The 26951-nt window shown below is 36.6% G+C and overlaps 1 protein-coding gene across 1 annotated transcript in view; it reads left to right on the forward strand.

Moving 5' to 3' along the window:
• The first annotated feature begins 935 nt into the window (after positions 1-935).
• ARID2 (AT-rich interaction domain 2) overlaps positions 936-26951 on the forward strand; it is a 93934-nt gene continuing 67918 nt past the window's right edge. Inside the window, exons 1-3 of the mRNA XM_054399505.1 lie at positions 936-1027; positions 1194-1287; positions 2418-2515. Coding sequence (XP_054255480.1) covers positions 936-1027; positions 1194-1287; positions 2418-2515 — 284 coding nt within the window. The remainder of the gene's footprint in view (positions 1028-1193; positions 1288-2417; positions 2516-26951) is intronic.

The following is a 26951-nucleotide window of genomic DNA, read 5'->3' on the forward strand; positions in this document are numbered from 1 at the left end:
CTTCCCCCTCTACACACACACACCCCCCCGCCGTCAGCAGCGGAGAGAGGCCGATCGGTAAGAGCCTAGCAAGGGTGGGCCCTTTCCCCGGCCCCTAGCCCCGGAACAACCGGTAGTAGCCGTTTTTTTCCTCCTCTCTTCTCCTTCTCCCTCGCCTCTTTCCGCCCGGCTTTGTGTGAAGTTTGCGGCACATTGCAGATGAGCCCTTAGCGGCGAGAGGAGCCTATTGTTCCCCGCCAGGAACTGCTTGCTGGGGCTGTGCTGGCTTTTGCCTTTAGAGCTGCCTTCTGCAGTACCAGTACCGGCCTCCGGGGTCCGCTGTGTTGCGCTCTCGTCCAGGCAGAAGCACGGCGGCCTCAGATCTTTTTGTCTGAGAGAGAAGAGAAGTGAATCCCGCTGCCGCCGCCACCGCCGCCGCCGCCGCCGCTGCCGTAGCTGTACAGTGTGTGTGTGTGAGAGGGAGCGAGCGAGCGAGGGAGAGGGAGATCGCATGGAGCCGCGGCTGTAACACACACACACTGTCAATACCTCACTCCGGCTCCCCCCCCACCCCACCACAACAGTAACCCAATTCATTGTGTGATCCAGCAGCACCATGTTGAGTCTCATGTGCAGGCTGGATCGGTTGGGTTTGTGGTGCTGAGAGGCAGCAGCAGCGGGAGGAGGAATTACTGAGAGGTGCCCCTCTCCCTCCCTGTCTCTTTGCCTGTGTGTTGTGTGGAGACAGGACTCGCAATTACCACACTCTCTGGGCTCCCTTATTCCTTTTAAACTTTTTTTTAAACAAGCCCCTCTCCATGGCTGATCCCCGGCCGAGCACGGGCACCTGGGTCTCTTAAAGACGAGGAGGAGCCGGGGATTGTTGTTGTTGTTGTCGGCCGATTTTTTTTTTTTCAATTGGATTTTTTTTTACGAGAACCTTTTTTAATACAAAAATGGCAAATTCGACGGGTAAAAACCACGCAGACCAGCGGAGAAAGGGACTCGCTTTCTTGGACGAGCTGCGGCAGTTTCACCACAGCAGAGGGTGAGGAAAATGGGGAGATGGAACGGGAGGGGGGGGGGGGGAGGCTTTTAAACCGACCAGATCCAACTTCCAGCCCCTTCCCTGAAGGACACGACAGCCCCAGCAAGGGGAGAAAAGGGGGCAGAGCTGACAAGTTGTGGTGTTTTGTGTGTATCTCCTTTGGCAGGTCTCCTTTTAAGAAGATCCCCGTGGTGGGTGGGAAGGAGCTGGATCTTCATGCTCTGTACACCAGAGTCACCACTTTAGGCGGATTTGGGAAGGTGAGTGGAAGTTTTAATTTGGGTTTCCCTCCCACTAACCTCTTCCCAAAAGTCTCCTCTGACCCTCGGGGGCGGCGGGGGGAGCCGGGATGGCCGGGAACCGTCCTATTTAAAGCCGGTTAGAGAAGGTGGGGGGTGGAAGAAGGAAGCGAACAGATAGGCAGGTTGGTGGCTTGGCCTTGTCGGTGAAGCGAGGAAGGGGGATCCAGGGGTACGGCGTACACCCTGCTCGTACCTCCCCCACCTCCGCCGGAGCCCCTCTCCCCTACTCCCCTTCCCAGGGAGAAGGCGAGAAGGGAGCGGAAAGCTTCGGTCGGCGAGAGGCAGTTTCTTTCGCTTGTGGTGGCAGCTCTGTGTGTGTGTGTCTCTCTCCCTCTCTCACACAGAGGGAGAGACAGAGGAGAGAGTCTGAGCGCAGTTTTAGTGCAACTCAAAATTAGCGGGCATGTTTAACATCGATAATCGGCACGGAGCATGGGCTAGGAAACGATCCTCGCAGCCGGGGGGGGCCGGGCGCTGCCCTTCGAGCCCTTCCCCGAGAAAAATAACAAAAGGGGCACCCAAGACGGTGTGTAATCAAATAGCCATCTTTAGGCTTCAAGGCTAGGGACAGAAATGTAGGCCTCAGAAGAAAGGCCTCTCTGTGCCTGTGGATCTGTCTGGGGGGGAACCCCCGGGCCGGCGCCCCCGCGCCCCGCAGGCCAGGGGGCGCCCCCGCCAACACTTCCCCGCATTATTTTAAACTTCTTTGGGTTTTTAACGGACCGCGTTAGGATTTAAAAGGGGGCGACAGAGGGACTCCCGATTGGTTATTGTCCAGGCAGTAAAAACAAAAACAAACCCCAAAACAATACCAACCCTCCCGGCCGTTCTCCCCGAAAATAATAACATATAAATTAAATAATAAATACAGTAAAATACCGGTGAAAACCGAGATTATTTCCAAGGGGGAAATACTACCGACTGTCAGTAAAACACATAGCTCTAAATCCCATGTACATTCTTGTTTATTTCTTTTTATATATTTATCTATTTGCTTCATGGCAGCTTGTGGTTTTTTGTGGTGTTCGCTGTCAACGACATGTTTATGTGTACGTTGTGTATCTCGGCCTGTGTGTTGTTTTTGACAGGTATCAGAGAAGAATCAGTGGGGAGAAATTGTAGAGGAGTTTAACTTTCCCAGAAGTTGTTCTAACGCTGCCTTCGCTTTAAAACAGTATTACTTGCGGTGAGTGCTATCAAGCTATTGCGCTAGTATTTTTGAGTGTGGGATTATATTTGGGTTTTAGTGTGTGCAATACTAAAATTATCCCTGCTCTTTAAAAATGCGATAAAGCAGAAAGAACTTGCAATTGCTTACTGATCGGGTGCAATGATAAGTTAAAGGTAATTCTATTTTCTAGTGTTTTATTTGTATTTTACATCTGCAAGCTTTAAACTTTGAAGGGATCTGAAGTATATATAAACAATGTATGACAGATTTTTATTGATTGTTTTAGAACGATGGAACTAAAGGACTCTTACTAAGAGATCATGTTGTTACAGTTGCAGAAACTTAGCTTAATTTTTGGAGCACTAAAATATGTTGATACATGTAAACTTGTTTACTGCTCAGTGGGGTCAGACGTTGAATGAAAATACATCTGCAGGAAGGTAGACTGTTTTGGATAAATTATACTGTTTTCAGTTACTACCAGCATACATGATTTTTTTCTTTTGGAGTACAAAAAGCTAAATATTTTTACCTATTATTTGAAAAGTAGTAGATTTTTTCAGTATTTGAAAATAAGACTACATTTCTTGGAGTGGTACAGGTTATTTTTTGTGATTCAGGTTATTTTTAGCATGGAGTTCATACTGAATATTTTAAATTACTGAGTGTGATGCTGTTCAGTTACTAGATTTTTTTATTAACTTTTGGTGATTATTCTTTATGGGAAAGATTTTTTAAAATTTTTTATATGATAGTTTTAAATTCTTTATATAGACAATTTAATTTGGAATAAAGTTTTATGAACGTTGGTTAAGGAAAGTAATTTTATGTTTCTGAATTGTATAAATGATAATTTTTCTTGCAATTAACAATCATATAGATGTCCAATAAGTGCAAAAGATGTATGGGCTTTTGGACTTCTGTTTTGGTGGTGTGAGTACACACAGGCTTCATCTGTGTCTAGTTTGGCCTTCTGAATTAGGAAATACAGTAATTGTACAGGTGCAGTTTCTATTGGTTGTCCTAGATTGACTTCAGCTTGAAGCTGTAGAGTTCATAGCACAGTGGAGCAGTTATTGAGTTACAGTGATGTCTGGAAACCTGAGTCAGATATCTGTAGTTACTGAATTTTTCTTTTTTTCGGTGGTGACATATGATTGCTTTAAGATCCAGACTTAGAAAAGGAATTACAATTTTTGACAGCTTTAGCAAAGTTTATGATTGCTAGCAGGCCTAGAAATGAAGTGAGAAGCTCTCTTCAGGATGTCTCTCTGTGCTGTGTTGTTTTTTTTGGTGTTTGGTTGTTTTTTGGTGTTGTGTTTTTGTTTTGGGGGCTTTTTTGGGGTTGGGGAGGAAGGGTGTTGTGGGTTGTTTGTTGTTGTTTTTCCAGTTCTATTTTGTTTTTCCCTCTGCCACATAAGGTAGTTTTGCTGAAGATTTCTTGGACTATAGAAAACATTTTTTTGCTTTTTGAGGTTTTCTGCTGGACCATGTAATTAATTACTTAAGACTTTATGTATAGTTTGTGAAATGGTAGGTTTTTGCTTTTTACTATTTCCTTTTTATTTCCATATTCAAGTGTTTGAATGGACTAGCTTTTTACAGTATGTAATTCGTGTTTTCATCTGTGTTTTGAAAGCATATATATGGTGTGACAGTTAACGCAATTAATGTTAATATAGCCTTCTAATGACTATTAATTTTTAATCAAATGTTACTTTTTAATTTAGAATATGACATATACAAATGTTATTTTTAGTATTAACATACTGGTATTGACATTATTTAAAGTACAGGCACTAAAATTATGTGTAAATTATTAGATACAAATATGTGAAAGGTTTTTTAATTTATTTGAAATTTAGGAAAAAGTTGATAAACAGTTGGGGTGAAGAATCTTTAAAAACATTTTATCATAATCTGTGATTTACTTAGGCCATTCTGAAATAATCTGTCAAAGTTGTTGGTTTTAGGATGGATTGCATTTTAGTAGTTGTCTTGGTTGAGTTTTTTTGTTTGATATGTTGTTTGTTTGTTTGGGATATTTTTTTGTGTGTGTGTGTTTGGTTTTCCTAAATTAACTGCTTTACTCAGTGTTGTTTCTCACATAATCTAAGTTTGATGTGAACTGTTTCCCAGATGAGTTCACCTTCCTACACTGCAGTAAGAGGGCTGCATATACACATGTATCTGTGCTTAGCTTTAACTTAGAAGGTTTAGGGGGGGATTTGGTTGGCAGAGGGGGTGGGGGTGGGGGTAAGCTATAGTGATAAATTTGTGGAAAGGATCTTGTTTGTCTGTGTTGAAGAACATAACCTGAGGTTTCTTACAGGGCTAGATTTTTATGAATTGCTGAGCCATAACCTTTGGAAAAAAAATGTTCCTCACATCTTAAGTATGACTATTTTGTTAGCCTCACTGTTGTAATGACTTTGCAAACACAGCCAGACAAATTGAGGCCTATCAACTGTTATGTGTATTTTTATCCAATCATATGTTGTGTGTCACATAGAGTGAGGCATCTGCATGGCAGGTGTGGGACCCTGTTGAATTCAGAGGGGTTTAGTAGTGTGCATCTACATGAACACATTTGCAGCTTTGGATTCATGATGGTTTGTGATGAAAGTAGCTTCTTTCTATGAAACATCTGGCATACCATGTTCACTGAGATAAGATCTCAAGCTACATGAACCATTTGCTCATTTTATGGTGTTATTTCTAATAATGCTGTCATTTTGACTTATAATTACTGTGCCAATAATTTAGAAAGTTGAATTTTTTTGTGTGACATAAGTAGTCCTACTGGCTTGATCAAGCTGAATGTTTTGCAAAACAAGCATCAGGTTATTTTTTTTCTAGGCAGTTGTGAGGTGTGTCTTTTTTGTTTAAAGAACTTTTTAGTTTTGACAGTTGTAGAATTTTGCTGGGTGTCCTTGGGAATGTATGTTGGCCTTCATTAAAGATGTGACTTATTTAAACTTTGGATATAATTCTGATAGGCTTTATGATAGGTGATACTTGAATGAGTAATACACAATCCCATCTACTTTGTACTGCTCTCTGTTTTCTCTCACTGGATAAATTTATTTATAATAGGGAAAGTCTGAAACATTCAAACTTTGTGATTGTGTTGCTCTGAGCTGTCTGACAGGTGAAGTAATTTATGCACTGTGGTTCTTAGTGAGCAGTCAAAAGCCACAGTGCCGATAACCATTGATAGACTGTACTTGTTAATGTAGTTCTGTAAGTTTCTGCAGCATCAGAGAGTGTAATTCCCTTGGATGTTGTGCAAATTAGATGTTTCGTCTCAATTGAGGTAAATTAGTAAAGCATCTTCTAAATGCTTCTCTAAAGATTATTTTATAATGTTAATGAAAATATTTTAATATGGAGTAATAAATGTAAACATCAGTGATGTGGGCTTTTAAGTTTTTGTTCATTGGTAAGCATACAGTAGGTGAAAAGTAAGTTAACGTGAAATACAGCCTAGTTTTTAAGTTGATGATTGATTAGGTTACAGTCCTATAAAGAATTGGGCTGATTTGACCTCACATGTTATAACATATAAGGTTCTGTTGGTTTTCATGTGAACGTAAACAATACATTTATTTCTGTGGTGGACCTCCATCTATTCTCAGGGAGTGAGTGACCCTGTGAAGTAAATGCATAAATGAGGTATGCTTAGCTGAATTAAAATCAGTTTGTTTTAAAAAGGTATTTATTTGCATTCAGAGAAATTATGTGAAGGTACAGAAAGTTCTAAGTCTCGGTTCTGCAGAGAATTTCTGGAAGTTGGGAAGCAAGTTGTATATTGTGTCTGGCAAAAGATGCAATAATTAGTTAATACTAGTCAAAAGTATTTCACTGTTGTAAATATTGGGGAAGTAAAGGGAAGACAAGCAGAGAGGAAAGAAGTCAGTTCATAAATGGAAAGGTTGTATAAAGTATCTGTATAAAGATAAAGATAAGCCATTACGCTGAATTTCCTGAAATTGTAGATGGATATATAGATAGTAGGATGAAAAAGTATGAGCAGTTAAAAATCAAACAGGTATTGACAATGAACAAGGAGAGTTCTTGAAAGAGATGAAGAAACATCTAAGTAATTTGATCGTCAAGATGCCACTAAGAAATTGAATAATAGTACTGTGCATTAAATAAAAAAAAAAAAGGAAAATAAATGTTTAAAAAGGCATGAACTCAAGAATTAGATAAAAATAAGGAATTCTGTTCCGAGTAAAATAATGACAAAAATACTAGGGAAACAACAATAAGCAGCCTGGAATTTTCCAAACAAAATTACTTTACGAGAGTTTTCATTGTTATTTTTTGCTCAGTGTTTACAATTAGGACCTGATACTACAAACAGCATCTGCACACAGATCAGTGAGTATAGAGAAGTACAGGACTGTCTTCCTTGCCAAATCTGGTTGCAGGTTCAAGGCCCCGGTTGATGAAGAAAAGGTAGCTGTAGTAATCTTTTATGTTTTCTAAAATTCAAATACATTTCATAATCTCTCATTAACATGTTGATAGTTAATGGAATGCAAAATTGGTTGAAGGACCATAAACAGAACAAAGTGTAAAGAATAGATTTGGTGAGTCACAGCAGTTTTAGGTGCTGAAAGAGTAACATCAGTGCTTACATATGCACTTAGTAATACAGGTTTAGCCATTTTAGGCATATTTAGTGTCTGGATTGATTATGAGAAGGTGAATAGTACATATAACATTATCAGGAAACAATTGTGGGAAGAGTTAAATGTAAGTCAGGGCAGAAAAGGAAAGATTATCTAAAGAAATTAGGCATGTTGTTAGAAAGTGCAAATGAGATTTAGTTTGGAAAATGCAAGCTAAAACAGTTGAGGGACAGTAATTGAAAACAGGTATTCATTGTGAGAGAATAACCTGGAAAGCAGTATTGCTGAAAAAGGGATAGAAGTGATACCATGCGCCTGATAATCCTGTCAGTTGTGTGCACCCAACTCGCTTTCATATGAAAGGGATTTGTGCATCCTTCTGGCAGGAAGAACAGGCCCCAGTTTGCAATACGACATATAGACTTTGGAAAAGTCAGAATTAGTTTAGGTTGCATCCACAGAGGCATTGAACAAAGGAGGTGAGCTTTTGTATGAGATTGTGTGACTGTACTTGGAATACCGTTTTACTTTCAGAGCCTTTGTAACAGGTGGGGCAACTTCACAGAAACTTAGGGAAGAGCAACAAAATGTTAAGGCTGAAGTGACTAGTTGATTTTAAAGCAGTTTGAGAAATAAACGTCTTACTTGGCTAAATGAGTATTTTGAGTGAGAAGGGGAAATGGTAACTTACAAGCATTTTGAAGGGCCTAAACACTTTAAATGGAGATAATTTTGAGTAAGAGGCTGTGGTAATGTGTAGGCTGAGATGAAACTAAGGGAGAATATTCAGAGGAGACAGCTGTGCAAAAACCTGCAAGATAACCTGTATACTTATGGTATGCCAAGCAGAATAGGGGGGAAACACCATGGGTCATTCAGAACTAGCCTGGTGTAGGCACTAGTACATGTGCAGCAGGTACCAGGACTGGCAGTGAGATGGACTAGATGACGTTACAGGTTCTGTCCATCAATAACGCTATAACGAAAACCTTATTCTCGCATAACTGCAGCCTTTTATTGCAATATTGCAGACTTCACCTGTGGAATCTGTTCATTTTAATGCCAGAACTACTAACCTACAAAGAGCAAGTTTCTGGCAACACTATAATAACTGTGGTGAATTTTAGGACTTACTGACTCTTCTAATAATTAGTGGAAAGTTTGTTAAGACCATTTTCTAATCCTTAACTGAAACTATCAAAATTAATTTGCTTTAATATTTAATATCAAAATTAATTTAATATTAATATCAAAATTAATATGCTTTAAAATTACTAATAGCTGTGGTAATGTCTTAGGTTTGCATAAATTGTAAATATACTGCAACAAGATCAAGAATGTATATGGGTTTTCTTGCGAAGGGCTTTCTAGGCTAAGAAAAGGGGCATCTTTTTTATGTTAGAGTAAGTAGGCTTTGATTACCTTGTTTATTTGCAGTTCAACTTCAGTAGATAGGACAATCATACTCTTATTTTTCTTTCCTAACTCCTTCCCCACTTTTGCCAATATTGAAATAGAGAAGTATAATTTGTTAAGTTTTGCAGACAGTCTACTCGATGTACAGTCTGAGGTTCAGACTGTTACTTTGAGAGTGTGTGTCAAATAGGAATGAAATCCAAATACAGCAAGGTGCCCTTTTTGTGTTGTTTTGGCTTTTTGTTAATAATGATGGAGTCCAGTTCTAACAGGCAAATTTCTTCTTCCTGAGTCTTAGTTAAACCATCCATAAAAGGAGGCTATTATTATTTCTTATCTTTTTAAAATTCCTCTTTAATCAATAGCTGAGTGTTGTAGCACTTTAAGAAATAAAACAGGGTAGTGTTAGGTTCTGTGAATAGAAAAACTGAAAACTAAGTGTGTAACAGATTATGAAAATGGATTGTTTGTGATTTGTTTTGCTATGTTTTGTTTTAAAATGCTTGTTCAGAGTGGTGTCTTGCAGTTCAAATGGGGCTGCTTGGAGTAACGGTAGTACCATTCGTCATTATTAGAAGACATAGTTCATAGAGAGAATTTGGTATAGGCCAGAGATCCCATCATGTGATCTTGTTTCTGGTTATCAATCTGATAGATACTTATTCAGTGGCCTTAGTGAAATCATTTGCCATCCTTTTGTTCATATTTATAAAGTGGGTATAGTGATGTTTGTTTGCCTGTCTAACAGAGAAGTGTGAGACTGTAAGCTCTTTAATGCAGGGATTGTGTGTCTTCATCCTTCCATGTCATATCTTAAATATTTGAAAATGAATATAAATTAGGTATATATGAGGAAAATAAAACTATTCATAAGCTTATTTGCCCTCTGCAGTGTTGAGAAGCAGAAAATATAGCATAGATGAGAGGAAGAACAATCTTTATTCCTTAGAGAATAAATAAACTTGGGATACCTAAGCAGAGAAATATTGGAACCGTTGAAAGAAAGAAGCTTATCTTAAGGAAGGATAATAAAACAGCAAGATGGTACCCAGAATAGTGAGCTTAGGCTTTGCCTGAGGCACTAGATTAGTGAGCTAGGTATCAGATCTAAAATACGGTCTCCTTGGAGCAACAAGTTCAAGTCGAAGCAGTCCTGAATTGGATTTTCAGTAACAAGGTAGTGACACTGAGTTCTCTACTTTTTTTTCTCCCTATCTTTGAACTGAATGTGCATGTATTTATATTAACTTCAGATAAACTGGAGCAAGCCAGCTATGCTGCAAGAGGGATTGCATACTGTTATAAGAGTGGAGTTCTGTTGAATGGTGCACTGGAACACATTTGTTTGCAGGAGTGAACTGTGTTCATGCTATTTTCCTTTTTATTGGTATGGGAGGAGCATCTGTTCAAATGAATAGCCTTTCAGAGTAATTTACAGTGTTGCTTGTCAATCCGTAGGTACCTAAAATACATAAAAATCCTGTAAAGTATGGCACTTACTCTGTTTCAGAGATACTTTCTCTTTCAGTGTTAGATGGACTTTTCATATATTTATGTGCTGAAGTTTAGATGGGCCATACTTATGGCTGCATGCATTTCTCCATTGTTATGTGGTGTGATGTCTGCTAGTTGGCCTCTTGCCTCCCAGTCCAAAGGTTGCTATGCTTCCATGATAATCCACATGTAGAGATTCTCAGCTCTGTAAATCACTAAATCATATGACTGACTTTAATCAGCTATGTTAAAGTTCTTTGAAGAGTACTAACAATGTGTATTATGAGGAGTAATGTGTTAGGGTAACATGTAATTTGGGATACATCCCAGGGGCTTCCTGAAGCTAAATGAAACCAATTTACTTTGGGAGCAAATCTAGCATGTTCAGTATGTTAACAATGATTATGGCATAGTATATTTGTAGAGCTGTATGTGTGTGCTTGCTTGTTTGTTTTATTTGTATTAAAAGAAAACTTGGGGAAATCAGCCTAGTAACATTCCTTACATTTTTGTTTTGTTCAGGAGTATCTGGGTTCTAGTGACTTTGATTAAATGATGTAGAATCCAGGCAATGACCATATCAACAGTGCTGTGTTACAGAATTCGCATATGTCCTGTGTACTTTTAGGGAGGAGAGCAGAATTTTAGCGCTGGAGGTTACACAGTTGTGTCTTGGACACTTTTCTCCCCCCAATACCATCTATGAAAACCTAAGAAAATTCTAATTTCTAACAGTGTATATTCACATAACAGTAAATACCTGAAGAAAAATTTCAGGAATGACCTTGTTTAAGTATTAATGTACAACCTTAACATTGTATCTAGAAGATACTCTTTGTAATAGATCCTTGTGCTCTCTGTGGTAAATGGGAATAAATTCCATGGCAGTATTAGTCACTTATCTCACTGTGAGATAACTTCTTTCCCTTTCATAATATGTACACAGAGTTCTGTCTCATCATTTAATGTAGTAATTGATGAATCTCAGTATTAATTATTTCTCAGGAGGTTTTGAGTGTGCTTTCTGACTATCCTTTACCCACTGCCTTGGCATCCATGGTCTTGCCCATGTGGGTCAATTCAGAAACCCTTTCCTTTGCTTGTGGGCTGAGGGGAAGGAATTTGCTGTTGCGATACTGTTTATCCTGGCTGCCTAGCACACAGGTCTTTTTGTTTCTCATTCTCTGCTAATGATCATCTTAATCTTTGACTACAAGCTGGAATTCATCATCTGTTCTGTGACCCCTAGATGTCTGTACCCATTGACTGCACATGGAATATTTACTGTAATTGAATGAATTTCTAATTGTGAAGAAAACTGAAGGAAAGAAAAGGTGTATGCAGGTAAAGGGCAAGAGGCCAAAGCACTAAATGTCAGGTGCCTAGCAACAGTAAAATACTGAATTTTACAGCAAAAGGATAATAGATTCCATGGTACTTGGGAAAAAAAATCTGCAGCTGTGGACATGCAGAACTCACAAAATCCAGATGAATATCTAAAATGTATTTTACACACCTGAAAACGTGTTTTCAGGCACTCTGCAGACCCAGGCAGGCATTGTAGCATTGGCGTGCATGTTGCTTGTTCTTCCAAACTAATTGTTGTGACTCTAAGGTATGGAAATACAGTAAAATTTTTTTAGTGAAAATTTTGGTTTTGAGCACAATTGTGTACAAATGTTGACCCCTGTAGTAAATTACTGTGCTTAATTGGATTTGAAGAATATAGAGGGCCGGAAATACTGGAATACTTTTAAGTAAGCATTTTTTTCTTTTCAAATACTTCTGAGTGCTTGCTTTCTTTTGAACTACCTAAACTGTTATCCTGTTCAATATTTTATGCTTCTCTGTTTCTATAAGATTAAGTTATTTATTAGAAATACATTATGTTAGTCAATGCAATAGAGTCGTAGTAGAAGTGTAAAAGGTTAGAAAATCAAAATACAATACCTGGTGACAGTGACTTCATCACATTTAGTATTGTTTCATTATCATGTCCTATAGTCATATGCTGTTGTAACTGACATATAGTTACATTCCTAGAAAGATGTTTTTTGTAATGGATGAATACAACTCTTTTTTTTTCTAGTTATATTTACACAAGTCCCATTTTTTTTCTGTAGTAATTTCATTATCTTAAGAAGCAGTTTAACTGTATTTTAACAGTTAGTCAAGCTTTTGAAGGAAGTGCTTCTTAAGATCAAAGAAAAATGTTACTTTAAAACAGTCTAGTGCTCAGCATGTAACTGTAAGCAAACACCCAATTTCACTACATGTACTGGATATTTCTTCATGGATATTTGTATGTGATGCAATTTAAAATATTGATTGTCCATAAATACATGTGTCTGGTAGAATGCAAAAATACTCTGGGTTTTCTGGTGGCTTGATACCTTTTAGGTTTGCTGCAAGAGCTGCATTTGTGGACTTTTGCCTGCTTAGAATTCTTTCTACATCTGCTTAGGGAGAATCTCAGCCCTCTTCAGAGATAGGCTGAAATTGGTGGCATCCTGTGTCAGTCTTGCAGTGTACTTCTAAAGGTCAGGTGCGTAAGATCTGGACCATGGATATTAACACAAAATGTGCCTGATTTAGCAATGGCAGAAACTGAAAAGCGAAGGCAATATTCAGAACTTAATATACCAAAATACGTGTAAATAGCGTTCATTTTGTTTGTAGTCTTCAGTAGGTCTTTCCATGTAAGGGAAAGCTGCAGACTCAAGGCTTGGTGGTTGTTTTCTTTTTAAAGAGTTTATGAAAGTAATAGAATTTGTTTTTCATATTGGTAAATTAACTGAAGCATGGTTTTTGGGGTTTTTTTGGGTTTTGGTTTTGGTTTTTTTTTTTTGGTGGGGAGAGGGCTGCTTGATGATCTAAGTAAGGGAAACAAAAAACTGCTAGTATTTCTTGTTTTCAGAAACTCATCAAAGAATCTACTTTTTTTTAATTATAATTTCACTAGTATAGTGTGATCTGTAGTATTGCCAATTTACAGTAGTGACAAGGTCAAAATAAATATGATTAAAACCTTTTTTGTGTTGTGGACATAATGCTGGCAAGTTACAGTGAAGTAGACAGAACACAAATATAATTGTTCATATAACATACAGCAACATATAAATGTACAATATTTATCTGATTACCATATTAGATGACACTTTAAAGGATGCATTGTATAGGAGTCTGCTATGGAAGACCACCAGCTCTAAGCAATTCTCTGGGCTGTGTCTTTCCTCAAGACTTTTTGGTTCAGATGGTATCCATTTCCTATAGTTTGTAGCTTCAGAGATTTCATATGATTCTTGATTCTTGACTTGGCAACTGCCCATCAGGAATACACACATCTCCTGATCAGGCAGCCAGTTGATCCAGATATGCAACTTGGAGGCTCCAAGGGGTGTGTATGTGTGTACTATTAGGTTGCTGGCCTTGCAGAAGACACTTGCACTGAATAGTCAGCTACCCAGCTGGGAGGCACATACAGTTCGACCAGGTAGTACACTCTGCTTCTCAGTCACTTGTAGGCCAAAGAAGAGGGAAGGTGAGGTCTTTTGAGGTATTTTAACGAGAGAGGAAAGGAAGGCAGTAGAGGTAGCTGAATTAGAAAAAGGAAAGGAACGTGAATGTAGAGTGAGCTGGGTGCATTCATGCATTGGGTAAGGAGGCAGGAATGTGGGAATATTGGTGGAGAGAACACTATTTGGAAGGGTGGATGGGGTAGATAGCGTAGAAGGAAAATCAAATGCTGGTAAGTTAGTCTTTCATGGCCTACTCCCTCATTTAAATTGGTTACTAGATATTAATTGACTTATGACCCAGACGCTAGGTCGCTACTGAGCGAAGACTGTCATTATTTGTAAAGCACTGAGTGGTCTCTGACTTGAGTTGTCGCATCTGCTTTCTGCGTTAGGGTTCTGATTTACTGATAAAAACGTAGTGGTTCTTCAGCATCCATGCTTACGCTACCAGTGCTGCATGAACAGAATGAATTTCTGTCCTGTTAGTTTATAGTTTTCATTAACGCTGAATTTACCATTTTCATTTCATTTAAAAAAAGTCATCATCACAATTATTGTTACTTTTATCCTTATATTAAAATGCCATAAAGGCATAAAATTGCATATAATAAAATAAAGAATTTTCATCTCTTGCTTAACAAGCTTGCAGGGAGAAAGGTCTTATTTTGGAACGTGTTTCTTCATGGGCTTTGCTGAATTTAAGAAAGCTGAAAGGATACAGTTGTGGAACAGTAACAGTTTCTTCTAGTGCTGGTGTCACTTTGAGAAAATTATTGATGTTTATTAGTTCCTTGTTTCGTATGTTGGTGATACAAGAAATGCATAAATGTTATTATGTATGTATATCTATATATATATCTATCATATACAAGAGTGGATGTCAGTTTAAGTTTGGGATAGGTTGCATGGACTTAGTGTCCTACAACTAATATTACATATATGTTAAGAGTGAATTTTCAACATAAAAGATGTAGTGGAACAAACTTTCAATAATTCTAAGAATTATTTTTTGGACCTACAAACACAAAGATTAGAGACGGAACTTTGGATAGTACAGGTGTAGGTAGGTGCGAAGTACTGTTTCCTTTCGACAGTTTGTGACCGTATGTGGTATAAAGCTTGCTTATCCTGGTCTGTAGGCTTCTGTAATTTGGAAAGAGAACTTTTAAAGTGAGCCTGCTGTAAGCAGAATGTATAGAATGACCTGTTTAAAATGGATCCAAGTTACGGAATACAAGTTGTTCTGGTCAAAATAATTGGTGGGTAGAGGGCAAATGAATTAGTCAAAGATGTCAACAAATTGTATTTTTCATGCAACTACCATTTTATGCACATACTATTATGCAGCTACCTAGTTTTTGTTTCTGTCATGGCTAGAATTTTTTAAAATTATTTTTTTATTTTATTTTCCTAATATTTGAATAAAGATAATGTTAATTTGTGTTTAGCAGTAGTGCTTATTGCCACTGTCTTTTGAGCTGTCAGCCTCACCAGTGTCTCCAGAAAATAAAAACAACACATTATTTAGAAAGAGTACATACCTCCTTTCTCTACCTCTTGCCCTACCTCAGTGCATAGAGAAGGGTGAAAAAAGTGTAGGTCATCATTCTTGCTTGCTTATGTGCATCAGAAATTATTGCTGTTATCTTACATAGCAGCTTGTGGTATCCCTTTTCAAGCAGACAGTCCTGCTGTCCCTTGAGTAGCTGCTGTGCTGCTGGTGTTGCCTCCCAGTAGTGCTATGAACTCTGCTTTTAGGGTTTTGGTGGTGAGAGCTGGGCTTGTTTTAATTGTAGAGATCTGCTTTCATGGAGAACTGTATCAGGGTTCCACTATGTTAGCTGCAGAGAGACAAGCTAGCACATTCTAGTCTTGAATTGCCTAGTTATTCTATTGTTTATATATTTATTTGTAATAAATCACCTTTAGTAAGTTATTCATACTGCCTAGCATGTTGTTCATACTACCTTATGGATAATTTTCTGGGAATTAAAAAGGGTTTTGTTTGTCTGCGTTTTAAGTTTCTGGAGGTTGTCACACCTCCAGTGAAGTCCCAATATAGACTAAGCAGAATGAACAACACAGGGAAAGCACTCCACACATTTAGGGAAGTATTCATTTTCGGTAACTCACCCCCTGCTTTGGAACTGGTTTTTACTACAGCAGATGAAGTATTGTCGCTTAGGTAATTTTCAGGGCTTAACAGTTGTGTTGTCTTCTTGGAAGTTATTTACAAATGGGGATAAATATAGAGTTTATCTAATATTTAACATGGATCAGCAATTTAATGAGAGTGGTCAAATTAGTAAAACTTTCAGAAGGTCTCAGAGTAGTGTGTGTGTGCATACTAAATGAGGAAGAGAAAGATCAGAGCATCTTAGTTTTAAAATGAAGGTACATGATGATGAAAGAGGTTGCTGGTTTTGCAGTACTTTCAAGAAAGCTGAGTAGGGATATTTTGCCAGGAGTGGTCCTAGAACAGGAGAGCCTTCATAGTCTCAGGTTGTCATGCAGAACATCTGTGTGTGTGTATAGATTTTATATGCGAAAAATTTTGAAGATTAATGAAGCAACAACAGACAGATTTAATGCAGTATGGAAAGCAAAATGGTATAGTTCATTAAAAAATTATACCAAAAGCTACAAATGTTGAGATGAGTAGAGTGTGGAAGAGACTGAATTATGCTTGAAAACATTTCCCTTGACCATGAGAAATCCTTGTGTAATCAAGATACATAATCAAACAGAATTATGATAGTACCATGAGGATATTGGGTGAAAAGAGACCAAATAGCACGAACTTAATAATTACACAGGAGATGTGTGGCTGATTACACACAATGTAAAATTGATACTTAAAGTTGAAAATAGAGCGTAAGAAAGCAAGTATAAAATTCTGCATGGTTAGGAATTTTTGTAACGTACCATCAGTAAAGGAAGAAGAGACTTAGTATAGATTCCAGTGTTTTGTCAGAAGGGGAATGGAAAGGCATTAGAAAACAAATACTGTTAAATTAGGTTTTGCCAAGGCAGAACTGTGATAGTTTGATAACTCTTATAGTGGCAACTGAAATGCCGAAAAAGAAGATGATAAATTTCAGGAGCCGTCTAGTAGGATATTTGAGGCGTTATTTAGTGATATTGTGTATTTATTTCCATATAATCAAGTTGCTTGATTTTTGTCTGTTTTGTTTGGTTTATATTTTTCTTTTTCTAAAAGAAAAGTAATTTTTTTAAGTAATTCAGATAGTATTTACAAAGTTCTTAAAATTTTCTGTTCGTTCATTTTTCTGTAAAGCACAACATATTACAGTTATGACCTGTCTTAAATTTTAAATGCTGATCAGTTCAGAGACCACAACAGTAGTTCTTGGCAATAATCCAGTTACTGCTACACAAGGCAAGAATATCTTCTGTTAGAGGGAGAAGATCCCATGGAAGTATGTTTCTGCAGGGTGAAGCAATGAACGACAGTACTTACTTTGCTGGATGTGGCTTTGTTGCTTTTGTACCTGAATCTTTATACATCTTTCTGTGCAGTCATGTTCCAGTGTAGATGATGGTTTGGGAATCAGAAAATATACAGACCACAACATAAACAGAGAAATAAAAATTGATATAAGTGTGAAATAATCTGTAGGACTGTTTTTTCCATCTTAACCTCGTGTAACAAAAAAAACCCCAAACAAACCAAAACATACATATATATGTATGTATACTTTTTATCACTAGCATGTTATTGAACAAGTCACATATTTTTGTGCAAGTCACTGACCTTCTACCTCTATTTCTTGTACTGTATTAGTGCCTCAGAATTTTAAGACAAATCCTCAGCGGTCAACTCCCTCTTGGAATATTCTCTGTAGCACCCTACTTTTCTTAATAATCAAAATTGCAGTCAATGGGTGGAGTCACATTATAACCTATTTTCAGTTGTGTATGTATTGATCCATAACTGGGAGGTTATCAATGTAGAAATAGTCCTAGTCTGAAATTATAAAGTTACCTAACTAAAAGTTTGAGAGCTGCTACTGCAAGTGTTTCTCACTGGTGTAGTAAACTAGATGTATCTTAATCTTAGAAAATATTACATACTCCTATTCAGTAATGCAATGCAGTATATGAAATTGACCTACCCTACAGTTGGCAGGATTTTTTTATAAGAATGCCCTAGAAAAGGCATTTTGTTGAAAGCATTTTATCTCCATGTACTGTAGTTCTCACTGTGAAGGTTACAGGCTTGTTCTTGCTTTAACAAAATGGTATTTATGATAAATATTTGTTGTATAGAGAATATAATATCTTGTACCTGAGAAATATGACTTAATTAAAGATTTTTAGAAAATTCTTTAATGAAAAGGAAATTATGGTATTTGGAAGGCTGCTTTATCAATGGAAGTACTTCATTGTGGGCTAGCTGGTTCTCATTTTGTGTCTCTGAGTCTCTGTCTTAGAAGTATCAATCCACAACTCTTTTCTTACAAAGGAACAAAGGAGTAGGAAGTTTTAGTATCTCCTGTGTCATTATGTTAAAGTGTTATGGAAATTTAGATTCTGATTAGGAACTTTATTTGTTCATGATAGTAGTTGTATTTTTGTGTAGATAAATTAAAACCTAAATGCCAGTGTCCTGACTAATCAGGGATACAGTAATCATCAGATTTTGGTAGGCTGTTTTCCTCTCATTTTGCTCAGACTTGCCCTTCTCAGTGTCCTGCTTCTGTATTTTTATATATGTTCAGGCCACCCTCATGATGTAGTTTATTTTTAACTTGTTTGTAAACTTGCCTAGAGGTTCTAGGCTTTGTGTATTTAGTTGCTTATTTCAGCACCAGAGTAAGAAGTACTCTTATGCATACAAAAAGGTAAGCAAACGTACTTTTCTTTTTCCATTCTAAAAATTATTTATTTACTACAGTTCAACTTCTAAGCTTTACCTTGCGTAGCTATCTCAAAAATAAGTTGTTTAACCTGTAATTAAAGTGTCTCACTGTTGGCCTGATTTTAATACATGTTGCTCATGAACAAGAGGAATCAATTGCTTTACTACAGAAATAGTGCACAGGCTACTTTAGTACTTCTTATTTTTACCGGTGTAAGTGTCGTATTTATAGCTAGTATAAGGTTGATGGTGTCTGCATATTGTTCGAATGAAGAAGTAGGCCTCCATGTAGTGATGTTTTACCTGTCCCTTAAAGACTTGTAATGGATGTGTTTGCCTTTTTTTCTCAAGTGGGTGAATAATGCTACTTGCAATAGATTTTAAAATTAGGGATGCTCTCTGAGTGGGACAATGAATGGCACCAGGGTTCTGTGGTTTCAGAAGTTTTCAGCATGTTGCATTTTTGCAAGGTGTGTGGTCTAGTAAATCTACCTAATAGCAACTTTGATGAATCCAAAATGTGCTTCTGTTGCTATTGTACATTTGAGAGCTAAGTTACATGTTGAATATACACTATGTATACACAGATTTAATTTTAGTACAGAAATAGTTCTGAATATGCAGCTACTTCAAAACATTAAATATGTAATAAGATTTTACAGCCAGTACGTTTTAGATCAAATAATAGTTGTAGAAAGTAAAGAATATTTTTAAAAATACGCATTGTGTTGGAGTAATAAAAACTTCCCTGAAGTGAATCATATAGTTAAATGCATTAGTATTTGATGATTATGGTTAATGAAATAGAATTTTGTGGTAGTCCAGTTTTAAGAGTGGCTCATACTGTGATATTCTTTGTAAAATGGGTTGGAAGGGAAAATCTTTGCATTTAAAGACAACCCTTAAACTCTGGAAAGTTTTGGAACAATTAATTTATCTACAGGTAAAGTAATCTCTTACAGCCATGAAAAATTTTCCTTTGTTTCAAAAATGTCAGAAGTAGCTATTTGAGTGTTATAACAACGTGAGAGCTTAGATCCCCCCCCCCGACAATAACCAGGCTAGCTCAGTCTGGAAGCAAATGAAGGCTGGATTTACAAACAAATTACAATCCATGATGAAATGCAACGAATATGTACAAATATACACTATTCACAACATTTACAAATATGTACAATCAACAGAAAAAAAAGCACAACCAAGCCACCTTTTCTTCCCCCAAGGGGCTTCCCCCCTTAACCAGAAGGAATCCCCCCAGACCCTCCTGGCAGAAGGCAGAGAGTCAAGAAGCAGAGAGGCTGTTAGACTTAGCTCATCAAGGTCAGTGTGTTATCTTCAGCCAGAAAAGAAGCAGCAGCCAGACAGAAGCCCAGCAAGCAAGTTGAGAACTCAGACTGCCCAAACTCCCCAACCTTATTTTGAGTAGTAGTTCTTAAACATTTCTATCTCTCCAATGGAAGCGTTTAGAATAATAATTATTTTGCTTTCTTACACCCAATAGTGACTTATTTACATTCTTTCACCTTCTCTGCTTGAACTTTGTGAAGAAAAAATTAAAAAGACAGTTTCAAAACCATAACAAGTGTATATAATTAGTCAAAAAAGATAAGGATTCTTGTTTGAGTTTTTGCTTTAATTACTTATGGTTGTGGATATAGGTAAGTTGTTTTACATTTAACCTAGCAGGAAAGCTGCTAGCAGTTCATTACTTGCTTCTTACATTCTGGTAATTTTCAGGCTTAAATTTCCAGAACTACTTTTGGGTGTAGCAGGCTACTACAATTTGGCAAGGTCAAGGCCCTGTATTTGGAGAAGAGCCTTCCTTTTGTCCCATTGTTACATTCTGCTTTGTCTCCATTTGAGGTAGTTCAAATTGTCTTTTCTTTTTCTCTTTATTTGTATTCTTTAGGTTAATTTGACAGCATGTCAGAATGATACCTAAATACGTGCATAGCACCCATGCCACAAAGAGTCAAGGAGTAACATGCTGTAGCCAGGATGATATACAAGTTCTTTTTGGGACTCAGGAGTATCGTTAGTGGGAAAAGAAGAGTTTGGGTTTTCTGAAGACCTTCCTGGTCTGAAATTTTTGCAATTGCACCAATTTCCCCTTTTCCTTTATAAAAACTTGAAATGGAACAAATACAGTGGAAGTTTCCCATCTTTTGACAAGGGGGAGAAGGAAGTTGGCTTCTCTCTTCTCTAATTTGTTATATATTAGGAGCTCATGACTTGTTTGAGATGATAACTTTCTGCCTCTTAAGTTCTAGTACTATTTGGCTGTTGGAAAAATTAGTAATGCATTATTTCATAATTTTCTTACTTCTTTTTAAGAAACAGGAGTTTGTATTAAAAACAAACAAATCAACCCAAAACAAAAAAACCCAACCCAAACCCAACAAAAATACCAAAACATCCTACTACCCTCAAACCTACAGAATTTAGGAATTGTCAGAATAAGTAACCCCATTTAGCATTTAGATTTTTTTAAAAAAATTTTAAACCACTTAAGGGTTTCCCCACAGTTCCTAGACATGCTTGGAGTTGATGGTCCATATATAAAGTGCCAGAAATAGGCAGCCATTTATCTATTTTTTTAGGAATTTCCACAAGCTACCAGGAACAGTAAGTTTTGCAGTGTAGTTTCCAGTAGCTTTAACAACAATGTTCTTGCCACCACTTTTTCACACAATATGAAAACATAAAATACTTAATGAAAAAGTCTGGAAAGTGAAAAATGGACGAAGTTTATCTATATGTTACAAGCTGTTCCCTATTCTTCCAAGAACCATGTTTACATGCATTGATAAAAGATTAAATTTTATGTAAAGAAATTTTTAAAAAGACAAGTAATCTTTCTGTTTTCTTTACTGTCAACTTTTTAAAAAAGAAGGAAAAAACCCAGTATACACTGATGATGCTTCTTTTCAGCAAGGCAAAATTATAAGTACTGTGATTAAAGAACATTTAATGCTTTCTGGAGAACTTTAGAGAGTTTAAAAATGTAGGGAGAATATAGTTTGGGTGTTCGTAAACTGTGTTTTATAATAAGGAATATTTGTAGGAAAATAAAATCCTTGCTAGGATTAGTCTGTTGGGGTTTTTTTCTTATCTAATGTTGCAATCCCTGATGATGATATCACAAATGGTTCCTGTGCAGAATATTATGATACGGGTATTTGGGATTGTGTTTCCATGTGAGAATAGCAAAGGTGAGAGTGTATTATATATTTTCACAAAAACATCAATATCGTGAGTTGATAACTGAGGGTTAGTAGCAGTGTCAAGTTGGAACCAGCCATGGTGATTGAATAGGTTAGACTCAGAAATGAGAATATTATTTGTAACTTTTACATAATGCAGATAATAGGAACAATATTAATAGACTGCTAAAGTGAAGTACAACAGCATCTAGTTTGTGTGTAGTAGTTTCTTATATACAGCACCTTCAAAATACGAGAATTTTAATATTTTGGGAAACATTACATGGTATATGCTAGTAAATTGATCCTCCTTTCTGTACTTAACTAAGACAAGGGGAATTACCTGATTCAAAGCTTCATGATGAAACCTGCATGTAAATAGTAATTGTTCAGGATGCAGCAAATTAGGTAGGTTAATTCTATTGTAAACAGCTATTGGTTTTTGTTTGTTTTGTTGTTGTTTGAATTTTTTTCCCTATGTTAATGGAAAATGGCAAGGCAATACTTGAAGTTTATAACAGAGGAAGTAAATGTAACTCACGTTTTGTCTGAAGATCCAAAAATGTGTTCCTGTATATCTGTACGTTCTGGGAGGAATTGGTTCTATCACATTCGCATGTAATGGAACAGAATAGACTCTGTATTGGTATTAGTGTCAGATTATAGATAGGATGACAAATGCTGCCTGTATGTCATTTTTATACTCTGTCTGGTAGTGAGGCCACACCTGTAAGACAGAACACCTTTTAAACCTGAAACACCTGTAGAACTAGTTGTTCAATTGTGTTCAGTTAACAACACTGAAAGAAGTGTGGTTTTTCAATGAGTTCCATTTCTCATTAGACTGTGATGTGGTTTTAAATACTGCAGGTGAGGGGAAAATAAGGAAGTTCTGCAGCTGTTGGTTTTTTTTTTATGATGTTTTATCATTGCCTATATGACATACAGTTAAAAGATTAAATCAAAGATTAATATTGTAGATTTCATTTAAATGTAGACATTATTAAAAGGGGAAAAACTGCACCGTAGGAGACTAAAAACGTTAAGATAGTGGAAGTCACAACATTGCTGCAACATCCGTAACAGTCTCAGTGAATGTTTTATTAGCGTATATGTCAGTTTTAATGGAAAGTTACAGTTGTCTTAATAAAATATTTTCTAACCACTTTTTTATTCTGATTAATTAAAGAGTATTGCAAGTCAAAATATTTAATGGGCAAACACAGTTATTGAAGTGCCGGTTGCAAAAAATGGAATAAAAAAATAAGTTAATCTAGAATTGGTATCATAGCTGTTTACCAATGATCAACCTTAGACAGTCAAGAAAAAACACAGAGTTCATCTGAAAAATAAACTTTTCCCTGAGAGTTAAAAGGAAAAATATCTCTATAATGTTGTGTCTATAAATGTGAATGACTTTATTTTCTTTCTCCAAAGCAGAGACAATTTTAAAAGAAACTTTGGAGAATATCACTTGTAAAGCATTCAAACTATGAAAGTAGTGCCTTGTAGTGCCTTTGGGTTTGCCCTCCAAATAGTATCTTGTCTGTTCCCAAATCTGACAGATGAGGAGTGAACCAGTTCAGATTTTGTACAAATAAACTGTTACGCCATTTAGATCCTGTCAGGAACACTGCATATAAGTTAAGTGGCAGTATTGTTTCTCCAGTAGTGTTACATTTGTAAGCATTATTTAACCATTCATTTACCTCATTTGTTTCCGTATTTTCTTAGAGATAAAAAAATAGCTACATAAATGTCTTGCTTGTACTTTCAGTGTCAACCAAACTAGTAACTGTTGTGGTTTATTACTGTGTGCTTATGTAATTCAGACTAGTTTAGTTTTCAAGAAGTTATTAGTTCCATCTGCCTTGATATGTGTAAAATTACCTGTATATCTGACAGTCTATCTTGTGACATGGAATTATAATGGCAAATGTTGGCAATTTTTGAACAGTAGTACAAGTTTCTGCTTTAGAACTTAAGCAGTGCTAGTGAAAATGTTTCCTAGCACCTCTTTTTGTACGTGTTGTGGTATCTTCAGACTGTTTGGTCCTTTACATAAAGGTTAATAAAAGATGTGGGGTTTGAGCTTGGAATGAAGGTTATCCTGGCATTGAGGAAGTGTGCCAATAACAAAAATTTACGCATTTGTCATATATTTGTAGATTAGTGCTTACAGCTCTTTTGGGGGGTATTTTCAGCTTGCACAAATGGTTGGATATATAGTCTTGGAAGGACACTATCAAAAAATACTGTCTTTAAAAGATAATCAGTTTTATAAAGAAATTAACAACAGAATCTTCCCATTTGACATGGTATATTCTTTATAACCATTCAAGCTTTTGCGGCATATGAGTACCATTACTAATTTTTTTCTTTCTAATCAAATATGGGGTTAAAAATATATTTCACCCTGCATGTACTGTATATCCAAATGTTGCAAAAACATGTTGCATTCAACAGGAGATGAGTGCCTACTGAGTTCGACAATGCATTAATTTAGGTATAAATCACATTCTCTTTGATTTACTTTTTGTTTTTGAAACAAAATATGATTGATAAGCATTACATATGAATTAATTATTAATTATGGTGGTTCAGTAATAGACTATGCATGATGAAAGCATGTTCACTACCTTAATCTTTAAACATTTATAATAACCTTTGTTTGTTTCTCTTACTAATCCCCACTGCAACTCCCATGTCCCTTGGGCTCAAGAGACAAGGTATTACTAGATCTGGTATAGCAGAGTGCTCCAGGGCTCTGCTACCTGTGTTTTGTCATCGCTTTCAGTGTTTGTTAGTATGTTTATAGGAGAAGATAGTTAAATTGCTTCACTAAAACTGTATGGTAATATTGGGGGGATCAGTTGTTCTGAAGAAATTACTGGAAAATGCAAAACATGGCAGTTTCAGATATCTATCAATACTTGACAATATTGGAGAAAATACCTGGAATTGGAGCTTCCATTATTTGACTAGACATCGAATTCAAGAGAATTGGAAGAGGAAAAACAAATTTTACTGCAATAATGGGCAGAAATTACTACTGTGTGTGTTTATATATTCTACAGCAAATTAGAAAGAAAAAAGGTAATAAATTTTCTTATATTTGTAGTGCCTTTTGGTATTTTCATTAAAGTAATTATTTGTAAATTTTATGTGCTTATCTTTGCCTGGAAAATGTGCTCAAACATCAAATTAGTCATTTTGAGTAGGTAGAGAAGAATGTTACACCACTGTTTTTTGCTGTTAGCAATATTTTTTTGTTTGTTTCAGTTTGGACTTGAAGGTCTTGCTTGTGATGTTCTTGGTTCCATACTTTTCTTGTGAACTAGAGTCAAATCCAGATAAAATAAGTTCTAGTAAATTTCGTAGGAGTTGGATCAGGCTTTCTGATAGAAAGATTTGAAATTTTATTCACTATCAAAATTCTAACCTTTGGCTCTGAGTGTACAATTTAGTTAAGGCGTTCTTATATTTTCATGAAACTAGCTCTCTGGCAAAATAATTTGTTTTTCTGAGCAGATACTTCAGTATTGTGTGGTTTATCCAAGAGTTAGTGCATGCTAGCTGCTTGATTGTAAAGGTAATGATACAAGACTTTCCTCTGCATTTGCACATCATATCCTTCACCAGTACTCTTCACTTCTGTTTCAAGAGGCCAGCAACAGCAAGTGATTGGAAAGGGCCAGATGGTTCCTGTCAGATTCAGGAAGCATGCAGGTAGTGGAAGCTGGGATCTTCTTTTTCATCCTGAGATAGCTGCAGAGGTGACTGAGAGACTTCCCTTTGGGTTATTTGTACACATACACCTGAACCGCTGCTTAGTAACATTTTTTTAATGTAGAATACGCTGGTTACAACTGTGAAAAGCAAGTACTCTTCCTAGAAGCACGTAACAGTTGAGGTATACCTTCCAGTAATGATAATTTTATCACTTTATTTTTAGAGTTGCTCTGAATGAGATCTGGTTCCCATGGCACAGAGTACTGTACTGTAAAGACATGCAGTAAATTTCAACTAACAGGCTTGAAGCAAGTAAGCAAAAACAATGAGGCTTGACCCAAGCTGCTGTACATGGAATCATCCTGTAGGTTGTCACATGGCTATCTGTAAAGACTTTGTATTTTAGGTCTCTGTTCCAAATGCATGGATATTTAAGATCAGTTTTCTAGTGCACACAATTGATTAATGTATTAAACTGTTTGCTTTTCAAGTTATAGAAGTTAGTGCTAAACATAGCACTCAGACGAATAATGAGTATTCAGGTTGTCAATATGTATTCAAACATCAATAATTCTTATTGCTACAATATTGCAAGTAGTCTAATCTAGGTTTGTTATATACTTCTTATTTGCTTATTTCACTAGTTGAACTTTGTACTTCCATCAAGAAAACGGCGTGCAAATTTTATGTAGGGAACTTTGGGTAGATTTTTGGGGTTTTTTTAAACTGAAATCGTGAGCATATACTTTGTCAACTAGTTGTTTTTTTTCCCCTAAGAATAAGGTCATGAAAGCAGAAATGCTTTGCTTTGCAATAATTAGGAACTTAGTATTTGAAGAGCCCAGAGAGCAAAAAACATTGTGAATACTTTAAAATATTACAGTAATGAGTTTCCTTGATCTGCCCTTCTCTTTTCTCTCCAGAAGAACCACAAACACACAAACAAACCTGGAATGAGGAGGACCAGGAACTGTTTCAGTCTCAGAGCAGGAAGTGATTATTGTTTTAGTAAGTCATAAATTGGAAGAATGGCTGAAAATGGGAGTATAATTTTTCACTACAACTAGGCGCTCCTGCAAGTGGCAACTCATCTAATTTTTCATACAAACTTTGTTTTATTTTGTTTTCCTCCTTGGTAATTCCATTGATTCCTAGAGCATAACTGAGCAGTTACGCTATTGTGCACTTCTTAGCACCAGCCTACTTAATGGCTGTTCGTGCACCTGTTGGTGTGCAAACAAAAGAACAACATATCGTGGAGTTCTGCAAACTGCCATCCTTAACTTTCAATCAAAATACAACAAAAAGAAAGTACAAAATTCAGACTGGGAAACATTCTATGTACCAACAAATAGGTCACTTACAATTTATATGAAATACTTCAGATGACCAGATGGTTACAGAGTTTTATCTGCATAATTTGTATTTGGTATGAACATCTGAGGGCATGAAATAGCTGTGAGCTGTGAACACACGATGTTCCTTTTGGGACCCTAAGTCCCCTTATAACAGAGACCCTTATAACAGGGAGCCAAATAGTGGGGGGAACTCACAATTTATTGCTTG

This window comes from Indicator indicator, chromosome 3, assembly GCF_027791375.1.
Source record: "Indicator indicator isolate 239-I01 chromosome 3, UM_Iind_1.1, whole genome shotgun sequence".
Classification (NCBI taxonomy): domain Eukaryota; kingdom Metazoa; phylum Chordata; class Aves; order Piciformes; family Indicatoridae; genus Indicator; species Indicator indicator.